This window comes from Dendrobates tinctorius, unplaced genomic scaffold (assembly GCF_039654945.1).
Source record: "Dendrobates tinctorius isolate UK_male_01 unplaced genomic scaffold, ASM3965494v1 ptg000057l, whole genome shotgun sequence".
Taxonomy (NCBI): domain Eukaryota; kingdom Metazoa; phylum Chordata; class Amphibia; order Anura; family Dendrobatidae; genus Dendrobates; species Dendrobates tinctorius.
This window is the reverse complement of record NW_027361725.1, coordinates 27,912,795-27,925,779: the sequence shown is the minus strand read 5'-3', so window position 1 is coordinate 27,925,779 and position 12,985 is coordinate 27,912,795. Positions and strand designations below refer to the sequence as shown.

The window sequence follows — 12,985 nt, the reverse complement described above, 5'->3', positions numbered from 1 at the left end:
CTCCATCCGCAAGTGTGAAACCAGCCTAAGCGGCTCTCACCAGGCTGTTCAGATCACCCCCCATCCCAGCATAACTGATAAAACTTTTAACTTTTCCTGTGCTGTAAGCAACTTCGATTAAAGCGGTACGAAATGGGCAAGACTATGGCATCCTCGGCACCTGTCAGCCACAGGGTCCAGCCACTTTGCCTTCTCACCAGGGTTGCCAAATGTACAGATTTCCTGGTCAGTAAAAACAGGGCACATTTTTCCCCTCGTCCGTAACAAAAAAAAACGACTGTACACACACTTAAAATTGTTTTTATAGGTGGAAGAAACTAGTGTCAGACATTTAGAAGACGCAAAGAGGATGAGCAGTTCCTTGATGGAACAGATCCTTGGGAACTTTTGTGCGCAGACAAGCAGGATCCTTGGTAGTGACAATAACAGCACAAAGACGTCTAGAGAGTAACGGGAGTCATAGTAATTAGATTGTACTTACCGCTATACTGACTGTTTGCTTCTTTCTTAGCTTTTTAGGGTCAATCTGAGCAATGACTACATCAGGGCATCGTGCAGCCTCAATCCTAAAACCAGACAAAACACAAAATGAATTTATAGGTCCTCACCGGAACTGCACCGGATGACCGAATGCTCAGATTTCATGAATTTTCAATACAGTGGGCCACTGAAAATTAAAGAAAAAAACACTTATTTGACTTTTTTCTTTAAGGCTGCGTAAACTGACCTGCGAAGCGTGTTTTATATACGTAAGTTGACAATTTCTCTTGCGGCTATGCCGAGTTTTATTTGCAGATTTTTCTCATAGCACTGCATTAGATACAGACAATCCACAAGTAACAAAAATATGTGTGCGTTTGTAATGCATGTCCATTCCAGAAACAGACTTAGGCTGTGTGCACACGCTGCGGATTAGGTGCAGATTCATCTGCGTGGATTTTGTAAAATCCGCAGGTGAAACTGCAGGTCAAAAGACCTGCGGTTTTACCTGCGGACTGCTCTGCGGTTTTTCATCTCCTCAATGGAGGAGATGGCAAACCGCAGCGGAATCCGCAGAAAGAATTGTCAGAATTGTCAGCGCTTTGAACGCAGCGGATACCCCGGGGGAAGAGTCTCTGCAGCACTGTACTTCTGTATTTACCGATGGGGATATAATTCCCCCATTTTACTTTATTTTTGACAATTCATCTACCCCTTTTTGCTGCTTATATGCATTATCACAAATGGGATACTTTAATCCCTGTGACCCTTAGGATTAACGAATATTGCAGCAGTCTGTGGTTGGATCCATTGCAGGATTTACCCTTACATACTTTTTCTAGTTACCGGCCTGTTTTCATCACTGGGTAATTTTGTCACTGTTTTCCCTTTTCATCTATACCATCTTACCATTTTAATATGTCTTGTTCCATTCTGTGTCTTTTTGCATCTAATAAAATTGAAATTTGTTTTGGTAGTTTTGACTTATTTCCTCCTTTTCTTCATCAATTCTTCAAGTCTACACTACATCTTATTCTATGGGTCTGTGTAGCACACTGATCTAATTGTGTTTAGCTGGAGAATTTTTGTAGATCTCAGATCATCCAGTCTGTGGATTATATGGACAGAATGAGAGATCTGCACAAGCCAATCAGGCGCCTGACATTGTAAGGCCTTATTCACACTCCGGCACAGGGGCTTGTCTGTAACCAAGCTCACTCCCAGCACTGGAGGATTTCCTGTTTTCTTCCCAGTTTATGAACAGTGAAGCAAATGACAGCAGAGGACAGGAATGTGCACCTACAATTAAATCATTCCAGGAGCCCCCCAACCCAATGCAGGACAGAGCCCAGGAGGCACAGACTGCAGCATAGAAGGTGCAGCCCCCCATTCTACACATAGCCTCCTACACATGCAGCCCCCCATTCTACACATACAGCCTCCTACACATACAGCCTCCCATTCTACACATACAGCCTCCTACACATGCAGCCTCCTACACATGCAGCCCCCCATTATACACATACAGCCTCCTACACATGCAGCCCCCCATTCTACACATGCAGCCCCTCCTACACATGGAGCCCCCCATTCTATACATGCAGCCTCTCCTACACATGGAGCCCCCCATTCTATACATGCAGCCTCTCCTACACATGGAGCCCCCCATTCTATACAAGCAGCCTCTCCTACACATGGATCCCCCCATTCTATACATGCAGCCTCTCCTACACATGGAGCCCCCCATTCTATACAGGCAGCCTCTCCTACACATGGAGCCCCCCATTCTATACATGCAGCCTCTCCTACACATGCAGCTCCCCCATTCTATACATGCAGCCTCCTAAATACATGCAGCCCCCCATTCTATACATGCAGCCTCTCCTACACATGCAGCCTCCCCAGGCTCCCCCACTCTACACAAGCAGCCTCCTATACATTCAGCTCCCCCACTCTACACATGCAGTCTCCCATACATGTAGCTCCCCCATCCTATACATTCAGCTCCCCCATCCTATACATGCAGCCTCCCCATTCTATACATGCAGCTCCCCCATTCTATACATGCAGCTCCCCCATTCTATACATGCAGCTCCCCCATTCTATACATGCAGCTCCCCCATTCTATACATGCAGCTCCCCCATTCTATACATGCAGCTCCCCCATTCTATACATGCAGCCTCTCCAGGCTCCCCCACTCTACACATGCAGCCTCCCCAGGCTCCCCCACTCTACACATGCAGCCTCCTATACATTCAGCTCCCCCACTCTACACATGCAGTCTCCTATACATGTAGCTCCCCCATCCTATACATTCAGCTCCCCCATCCTACACATGCAGCCCCCCATTCTACACATGCAGCCTCCTAAATACATGCAGCCCCCCATTCTACACATGCAGCCCCTCCTACACATGCAGCCCCCCATTCTATACATGCAGCCTCCTACACATGGAGCCCCCCATTCTATACATGCAGCCTCTCCTACACATGGAGCCCCCCATTCTATACAGGCAGCCTCTCCTACACATGGAGCCCCCCATTCTATACAGGCAGCCTCTCCTACACATGGAGCCCCCCATTCTATACAGGCAGCCTCTCCTACACATGGAGCCCCCCATTCTATACATGCAGCCTCTCCTACACATGCAGCTCCCCCATTCTATACATGCAGCTCCCCCGTTCTATACATGCAGCCTCCTAAATACATGCAGCCCCCCATTCTATACATGCAGCCTCTCCTACACATGCAGCCTCCCCAGGCTCCCCCACTCTACACATGCAGCCTCCTATACATTCAGCTCCCCCACTCTACACATGCAGTCTCCTATACATTCAGCTCCCCCATCCTATACATGCAGCCTCCCCACTCTATACATGCAGTCTCCTATACATGCAGCCCCCCTACACATGCAACCCCAGCAAGTGACGTCACTGCCATAAAGCATGACATGACTACTTACTGGACCCGCCTTAAATACTCCTGCGGTGTCCGAGGAGGAGCAGCGGGGTCGAAGTCATCCATCGGTTCGCAGTCTCCCACCGGCAGCAGCCGCGGCATCAGCTCCTCCGGCCCGGAGTCCATGCCTGCCCGGTAGTAGTGGAGCCGGCGCTGTCACGCACAGTACTAGTGGAACGCACGCTGCAACGAAGCTGCTGATTGGCTGATCTCGCATGACAATGCTCGTGCACAGTCTCCCGCGCCGCGCTGTGTGGACTCCACTGCAGATGCGCGCGGTAAATAAATAGTAAACTCATTCCCAACTCCTGTGTCACTGCGACTGTTATCTCTTGGTAAACACACGTGGGTAAACCACCGCAGCGTCTGTGCCGCGTGTATCGCGATGCTGATACCTGGCTTTCGCGCACAGACTCGTCCTGTAGGGGGAGGTGCAGTGCGCCCCCTGAGCCGGGGGAATGCAGGGGGCGCCGGAGCTGTCAGTCTCTGCTCCTTGACGTGGCACCGGGCGCCGTCTGCTGGTGACGTCGTGAGCTGCGCTGTCTGGGCTGAGAGTTTAGCGGAGCAGAGCGGTCGGAGTTTGAGTGCTGCCCGGTAAGTGGGAGAGAGCAGACCGGTGCCTGTCAGCGGCGGAGGACACTGGCCTTACTAGCGGCACTGACCCTGGACTGCTACACTTGCTGTTGTGCCGGTAGATCTCAGGTTCGGCTCTGGGCACTTTATACAGGGCAGGATCTGCTCGGGGCACTTTATACAGGGCAGGGATCAGCTCTGGGCACTTTATACAGGGCAGGATCGGCTCTGGGCACTTTATACAGGGCAGGATCAGCTGTGGGCACTTTATACAGGGCAGGATCAGCTGTGGGCACTTTATACAGGGCAGGATCGGCTCTGGGCACTTTATACAGGGCAGGATCAGCTGTGGGCACTTTATACAGGGCAGGATCAGCTGTGGGCACTTTATACAGGGCAGGATCAGCTGTGGGCACTTTATACAGGGCAGGATCAGCTGTGGGCACTTTATACAGGGCAGGATCAGCTGTGGGCACTTTATACTGGGCAAGATCAGCTGTGGGCACTTTACACTGGGCAGGATCAGCTGTGGGCACTTTATACAGAGCAGGATCGGCTCTGGGCACTTTATACTGGGCAGGATCAGCTGTGGGCACTTTATACTGGGCAGGATCAGCTGTGGGCACTTTATACTGGGCAGGATCAGCTGTCGGCACTTTATACTGGGCAGGATCAGCTCTGGGCACTTTATACTGGGCAGGATCAGCACTGGGCACTTTATACTGGGCAGGATCAGCTCTGGGCACTTTATACTGGGCAGGATCGGCTGTGGGCACTTTATACAGGGCAGGATCGGCTCTGGGCACTTTATACTGGGCAGGATCTGCTCGGGGCACTTTATACAGGGCAGGATCAGCTGTGGGCTCTTTATACTGGTCAGGATCAGCTGTGGGCACTTTATACAGGGCAGGATCAGCTGTGGGCACTTTATACTGGGCATGATCCCCTCTGGGCACTTTATACCGGGCAGGATCGGCTCCGGGCACTTTATACAAGGCAGGATCTCCTCTGGGCACTTTATACAGGGCAGGATCTACTCTGGGCACTTTATACAGGGCAGGATCCCCTCCGGGCACTTTATACCGGGCATGATCCCCTCGGTGCACTTTATACCGGGCATGATCCCCTCCGGGCACTTTATACCGGGCAGGATCGGCTCCGGGCACTTTATACAGGGCAGGATCTCCTCTGGGCACTTTATACAGGGCAGGATCTCCTCTGGGCACTTTATACAGGGCAGGATCCGCTCGGTGCACTTTATACCGGGCATGATCCCCTCCGGGCACTTTATACCGGGCAGGATCGGCTCCGGGCACTTTATACAGGGCAGGATCTCCTCTGGGCACTTTATACAGGGCAGGATCTACTCTGGGCACTTTATACAGGGTAGGATCTACTCTGGGCACTTTATACAGGGCAGGATCGGCTCCGGGCACTTTATACAGGGCAGGATCGGCTCCGGGCACTTTATACAGGGCAGGATCGGCTCCGGGCACTTTATACAGGGCAGGATCGGCTCTGGGCACTTTATACAGGGCAGCATCTGCTCCGGGCACTCTATACAGGGCAGGATCAGCTCCGGGCACTTTACACAGGGCAGGATCGGCTGTGGGCACTTTACACAGGGCAGGATCGGCTGCGGGCACTTTACACAGGGCAGGATCGGCTCCGGGCACTTTACACAGGGCAGGGATCTGCTCCGGGCACTTTATACTGGGCAGGATCTGCTCCGGGCACTTTATACAGGGCAAGGATCTGCTCCGGGCACTTTATACAGGGCAAGGATCTGCGCCGGGCACTTTATACAGGGCAAGGATCTGCTCCGGGCACTTTATACAGGGCAAGGATCTGCTCCGGGCACTTTATACAGGGCAAGGATCTGCTCCGGGCACTTTATACAGGGCAAGGATCTGCTCGGGGCACTTTATACAGGGCAGGGATCTGCTCCGGGCACTTTATACAGGGCAGGGATCTGCTCCGGGCACTTTATACAGGGCAGGGATCTGCTCCGGGCACTTTATACAGGGCAGGGATCAGCTCTGGGCACTTTATACAGGGCAGGGATCAGCTCTGGGCACTTTATACAGGGCAGGATTGGCTTCGGCACTTTATACAGGGCAGGGATCAGCTCCTGGGCACTTTATACAGGGCAGGGATCAGCTCCTGGGCACTTTAGCTCAGGCTCAAACCTTTCATTGATTGGGAAGAAGCTTAGATTTTGTTTCTAGCCGTAGCACAGACGATCAGGACAAATGGACAGTGAGGTGTCATCAGCAAAAGCGTAGCTTTTTACAGTAGCAGCAAAAGACATGAGATTTTTAAACTCTCGTTCACAGGGTGCAGTTACTAAGTTGTGGTGTTTGTTTGTTTTTTTTAATTAATGTAGACCAAAGCATGTCAGTTCTTTCAGCATTTTGCTGCATTTTTTTACCCATAATTGAATAGGTAATATAACACATTAAAGACCGTATGAAAAACACAAATCATGTGCGCAGTGTTTTTCCTGCCAACGCTGCATTTTTCTTACAGAGAAAAGCACTTAAAGCAAACCTGTCATCAGGTTTGACAGATATAAGATAGCATTCTATAATGTTGTAGATAAGCCCCCTGTCCGACCTGAAAGATAAGAAAAACAAGTTTTATTAAACTCACCTAGGGGGTGCCCAATGCGGTCCAGTCCTATGGGTGTCGCAGGTCCGGGTCCGGAGCCTCCCATCTTCTAGCGATGCCGCCCTCCTGCTTGCTTCACAGGCTCCCCACATTTGCAGGCGTACTTACAGTATCTGTTATTCATAAATCTATAAAAAATCCGTTGCCAACCGGATAAAAAACCTCTCCAGCAAAAATTATTTTCCACCAAAAGCTTGAAAAATGTGATTCTATATGTGTTAAAATACCAATTATAATTGATAATGTGCTGAATAATAAGCCACAAATATAGAGAGGTATATATCAGCCATAATTTATTATTGCACATATAACAATTAATTAGACAATACACAGGTATAAAGTGAGGTAGATAACAAAAATAGCAACTAAAAGATAACGGCCCATTCAAATTGGTAAATAAAGTGCCAGACAGAAAAAAGCATCTCATGGGCCAGAACTGCACTGTGCCAGGAGGATAATGTTGAAGAGTATAAGCATAGTGGTAAAAAATGCTGATGACAACAAATGACAAATGTCATAAAATCTCTGAAATAATTAATAACCTAATATAGATGGAGTTGATATGAATCACAATTGATAGAAGAACCCAATACTAATATATTCAATCTAAAGACAAAAAATTGTCCAGTCAGGGTATGAATGATAACTACTGTATTATAATAAGACCATCTGAATACCTTATGCTAGTATGTGCAAGGCAATAAGTAATTGTTAGAAGCCGTAAATAAAGCGGTAAATACCTTGCATCATAGTCCTGGTGATGTGCAGGAATGCCCGTGAGACGCGCTAGAGCCCCGACACGCGCTTCACCGTCCTCGGTTTCGTCAGGAGGCGAATACTTACGGTATCTGCCCTGTTGAGCGCAGAGCAAAGTACTGTGCCTTGCGAAAGTATTCGGCTCCCTGGAACTTTTCAACCTTTTCCCACATACAATGCTTCAAACATAATGATACCAAATGTAAATTTTTAGTTAAGAATCAACAACAAGTGGGACACAATTGTGAAGTTGAATTAAATTTATTGGTTATTTTAAATTTTTGTGGAAAGTCAAAAACTGAAAAGTGGGGCATGCAATATTATTTGGCCCCTTTGACTTAATACTTTGCTGTGCCACCTTTTGCTGCGATTACAGTTGCAAGTCGCTTGGGGTATGTCGCTATCAGTTTTGTACATCGAGAGACTGACATTCTTGCCCATTCTTCCTTGGCTCAATGAGGTTTGATGGAGATCGTTTGTGAACAGCAGTTTTCAGCTCTTTCCACAGATTCTCGATTGGATTCAGGTCTGGACTTTGACTTGGCCATTCTAACACCTGGATACGTCTATTTGTGAACCATTCCATTGTAGATTTTGCTTTATGTTTGGGATCATTGTCTTGTTGGAAGACAAATCTCCATCCCAGTCTCAGGTCTTTTGCAGACTCCAACAGGTTTTCTTCAAGAGTGGTCTTGTATTTGGCTCCATCCATCTTCCCATCAATTTTAACCATCTTCCCTGTCCCTGCTAAAGAAAAGCAGACCCAAGTGATGATGCTGCCACCACCATGTTTGACAGTGGGGATGGTGTGTTCAGGGTGATGAGCTGTGTTGCCTTTACGCCAAACATATCGTTTGGCATTGTTGCCAAAAAGTTTGATTTTGGTTTCATCTGACCAGAGCACCTTCTTCCACATGTTTGGTGTGTCTCCCAGATGGCTTGTTGCAAACTTTAAACAACACATTTTATGGATATCTTTGAGAAATTGCTTTCTCATTCCCACTCTTCCATAAAGGCCAGATTTGTGCAGTGTACGACTGATTGTTGTCCTATGGACAGACTCTCCCACCTCAGCTGTAGATCTGTGCAGTTCATCCAGAGTGATCATGGGCCTCTTGGCTGCATTTCTGATCAGTCTTTTCCTTGTTTGAGATGAAAGTTTAGAGGGGCGGCCGAGTCTTGGTAGATTTGCAGTGGTATGATACTCCTTCCATTTCAATATGATCGCTTGCACAGTGCTCCTTGGGATGTTTAACGTTTTGGAAATAATTTTCTATCCAAATCCGGCTTTAAACTTCTCCACAACAGTATCACGGACCTGCCTGTTGTGTTCATTGGTCTTCATGATGCTCTCTGTGCTTCAAACAGAACCCTGAGTCTATCACAGAGCAGGTGCATTTATTCGGACAAACAGGTGGATTATATTTATCATCATTAGTCATTTAGGACAACATTGGATCATTCAGAGATCCACAATGAACTTCTGTAGTGAGTTTGCTGCACTTTTCAGTTTTTGACTCTCCACAAAAATTTAAAATAACCAATAAATTTCGTTCAACTTCACAATTGTGTACCACTTGTTGTTGATTCTTCACCAAAAATTTACATTTGGTATTTTTATGTTTGAAGCATGATATGTGGGAAAAGGTTAAAAAGTTCCAGGGGGCCGAATACTTTTGCAAGGCACTGTACTACAGTGCGCAGGCGCTGGGCCTCTCTGAGCTTTCCCGGCACCTGCGCACTGCAGGAATTTGCTGTGCCATCAACAGGGCAGAGAAGTACGCCTGCGCAGGAGCGCGATGCCAGGGAGCGATGAATCAAAAGGAGGGCGGCATCGCCAGAAGATGGGAGGGACCCGGACCTGCAACACCCATCGGACCGAACTGGACCACCCCATGGGTGAGTATAATAAAACTTATCTTTCATTTCAGATCGGGGGCTTATCTACAGCTTTTCTACAGCATTATAGAATGCTATAGATAAGCCCTGAAAGGCGGTGGCCGTATCTTATATTGGCCAAAGGTGCTGACAGGTTCCCTTTAAATCCACTGTGTTAACATGCCCTTATTCCTCCATATTCTTATTCAGGGCTGACGTTGGCTTCGTATTCCTCCAGATTCTTAAATGCAAACTTTTGGTCTTTACAAGATTAATGATGAGCAAAAATGATCACAGTTATAAAGTGGAATGTGACGAGATGCTCAGAGTTGACTACACTTCAAAAGCAGCTGCAAAAAAATTGCACAAAAATGCGTTTCAATGTGGGTAGTGAAGGGTGTAAATATAAGGGTTAAATGACCTAAGACCACGAATGTCGCACTGCAGACACACAGGAATGCCCCAAATCAAAATCAAGTCATTATAGACTGGCGTCAATGGGTTATGGGCACAAAAACTGGCACCATGGTGGGCAGTCAGATGATTATCACAGATTCAGATAAGTGCCATTTGTTTTTAAAAGGTTCAGTGATTGGGTCACCAATCTCACACTGCTTGCACATAGTTAGGGATGCCCTGTGTTGCATATTATTCACGCTAGGCTGCCCCAAATGGGTTATAGGCTTAAAAACTGGCATCAAAGCAGGCAAACAGCTACTTTCCACTGCTTCAAATAACTGGTGTCCTTAAAGGGTTAATTGAAATTGGGCCACCCTTCTCACACTGCAGTCATACAGAAAGGGATGCCCTGCATCAAATTCAGTCTGCCTCAGGCAGGCGCAAATGGGTTCTGTGCACGTTTTACTGATTTGAATAAGTAACTGGTGTTTCTAAAGGGTTAATTTACCTTGGGCCACTTATCTGAAATCACCAGAATGCAAACAAGTTCTGGGCATAAGAGCTTGCACCAAAGTGGTAGACAGACATTCAATTAAGTAATGTTTTAAAGGGTTAAAAGCTGAAGTTCTTGTGTTTCCTCCCTCTAATAAGTACCTATACCCGATATTGCCATTTCCACGTGAGATTCTACTATAACCCCCCAAGCTCGCTGTCTTGGGGTCATATTTGACACAGAGCTTTCCTTTATTCCATCTAAAAAACAAATCCAGAATCCAACCTTTTCTCACTCTTAAAACTGCAAAACCTTTTACTGTCGCTCTTATTCATTCTCGTCTGGACTACTGCAACTCTCTTCTGATAGGTCTCCTTCTAACCAAAATTTCTCCTCTCCAATCCATCCTGAATGCGGCAGCCAGGGTCGTATTTCTGTCCAGCCACTTCACCGATGCCTCCACCTTGTGCCAGTCTTTGCACTGGTTACCCATCCGCTACAGTAGTGTTTCCCAAACTCCAGTCTTCACGGCCCCCAACAAATCATGTTTTTTGGATTTCCTTGGTATTGCACAGGTGAGAGAATTATTATCAAGGCATCTGTGCAATACTAAGGAAATTCTGAGAATATGACGTGTTGGGGGCTGTGAGGCCTGAAGTTTTGGAAACGCTGATCTACAGAGTACAGTATAAAATTATCTCTGTCAACCACAAAGCCCTCCACAGTTCTGCACCACCCTACAAAGAGAGGTGAATAAGGGACAAGCAAATGCCATAATGACAACCCAAATAAGCATTGCCCTGATGGTCTCTGTCTTCAATCGCCACCCTCATAGGAGCAACCTAAAATAATAGAAAACACAAATATGTTAAAACTAGAGTTGAGCGAATTTGTTCGGGTCCTTGCTTATTTGGCAAGCTATAGTGCTTACCAAATAAGCTGCAGAGGGAACCCGGATAGCTGTTCGGTGCTGCAGCTGCTCTTGTTAAAACCACAATAAACCTTTGATAACACAATCCAGAAAAAAATTATCCAAAACGTCATCCGCGTATTTTTAATATTCAAAGCCTTTGGTTGAAGACATGCAAGCTCATGTATCCAACATAGCTCCTTTCTCTTTAAGGGTATGTGCCCACGATCAGTAATTGCTGCGGGTTTAACGCTGCTTATTTATGCAGCGTCAAACCCGCAGCGTCCAGAGGTTACAGCACAGTGGATGAGATTTCAAGAAATCCCATGTCCACTATGCGTCCACAGACACCCGTGGCTCACCCGCAGACACCGACATGCGGCTCGTCTCTCCAGTCTGCAGCATTTCAATTTCTCTTAGGCCTGTTTCACATTTCCGTCTGTTTATGTCAGTCAAAATCCGCCAGAGGAGTTAAAAACGGATCCGTTTCCATTGAGGGCCAAACGGATGCCACCGGATTAGTTGTTTGTGCGGATCCGTTGCAGCCGGCAAGTGGCTGGAATTTAAAGGAGAGAAAGACGTTTCAGAGTCTGTCTGTTCCGCCCGGGAACCGCTAAAATTCTCACGGATCCGTCAAAAAACTGATGCAACGGATGACCGTCAGTCAACATCCGCCACTAATGCAAGTCTATGGGGAAAAAAAGCGGATCTGCCAAAAAAGGGGCGGATCCGTTTTTTTATAAAACTGACGGATTTTGACTGACGTCAAAAAACGGAAATGTGAAACAGGCCTTAGGGAGATGCTAGTCTCAGCAAAAAAAGTTACAGTCATGGCCAAAAGTATTGACACCCCTGCAATTCTGTCAGATAATACTCAGTTTCTTCCTGAAAATTATTGCAAACACTAATTCTTTGGTATTATTATCTTCATTTAATTTGTCTTAAATGAAAAAACACAAAAGAGAATGTAGTAAAAAGCAAAACATTGATCATTTCACACAAAACTCCCAAAATGGGCCAGACAAAAGTATTGGCACCCTCAGCCTAATACTTGGTTGCACAACCTTTAGCCAAAATAACTGCGACCAACCGCTTCCGGTAACCATCAATGAGTTTCTTACAATGCTCTGCTGGAATTTTAGACCATTCTTCTTTGGCAAACTGCTCCAGGTCCCTGATATTTGAAGGGTGCGTTCTCCAAACTGCCATTTTTAGATCTCTCCACAGGTGTTCTATGGGATTCAGGTCTGGACTCATTGCTGGCCACCTTAGAGGTCTCCAGTGCTTTCTCTCAAACCATTTTCTAGTGCTTTTTGAAGTGTGTTTTGGGTCATTGTCCTGCTGGAAGACCCATGACCTCTGAGGGAGACCCAGCTTTCTCACACTGGGCCCTACATTAAGCTGCAAAATTTGTTGGTAGTCTTCAGACTTCATAATGCCATGCACACGGTCAAGCAGTCCAGTGTCAGAGGCAGCAAAGCAACCCCAAAACATCAGGGAACCTCCGCCATGTTTGACTGTAGGGACCGTGTTCTTTTCTTTGAATGCCTCTTTTTTTCTCCTGTAAACTCTATGTTGATGCCTTTGCCCAAAAAGCTCTACTTTTGTCTCATCTGACCAGAGAACATTCCTCCAAAATGTTTTAGGCTTTTTCAGGTAAGTTTTGGCAAACTCCAGCCTGGCTTTTTTATGTCTCGGGGTAAGAAGTGGGATCTTCCTGGGCCTCCTACCATACAGTCCCTTTTCATTCAGACACCGACGGATAGTACGGGTTGACACTGTTGTACCCTCGGACTGCAGGGCAGCTTGAACTTGTTCGGATGTTAGTCGAGGTTCTTTATCCAACATCCGCACAATCTTGCATTGA

General features: G+C 47.0%; 2 protein-coding genes across 5 annotated transcripts in view; one reads left to right on the top strand and one right to left on the bottom strand.

Annotated features, from left to right (window-relative positions):
* Positions 1 to 3,777, bottom strand: part of GEMIN2 (gem nuclear organelle associated protein 2) — a 58,307-nt gene extending 54,530 nt beyond the window's left edge. Inside the window, exons 1-2 of one of the 3 annotated variants that reach the window (XM_073577862.1) lie at positions 3,444 to 3,777; positions 482 to 566 (exon numbers count right to left, since the gene is read on the bottom strand). In XM_073577862.1, coding sequence (XP_073433963.1) covers positions 482 to 566; positions 3,444 to 3,565 — 207 coding nt within the window. In that variant the 5' untranslated portion in view covers positions 3,566 to 3,777. Of the gene's footprint in view, positions 1 to 481; positions 567 to 1,389; positions 1,782 to 3,443 lie in introns of those variants that run through there. The other 2 variants (XM_073577860.1, XM_073577863.1) reach the window with 2 other exon arrangements.
* A 39-nt stretch (positions 3,778 to 3,816) lies between these two features.
* The window catches only part of LOC141092004 (protein transport protein Sec23A), a 229,991-nt gene continuing 220,822 nt past the window's right edge, over positions 3,817 to 12,985 (top strand). For both annotated transcript variants that reach the window (XM_073577859.1, XM_073577858.1), the window contains exon 1: positions 3,817 to 4,033. The gene's annotated coding sequence lies outside the window, so the exon portion shown is untranslated. The remainder of the gene's footprint in view (positions 4,034 to 12,985) is intronic.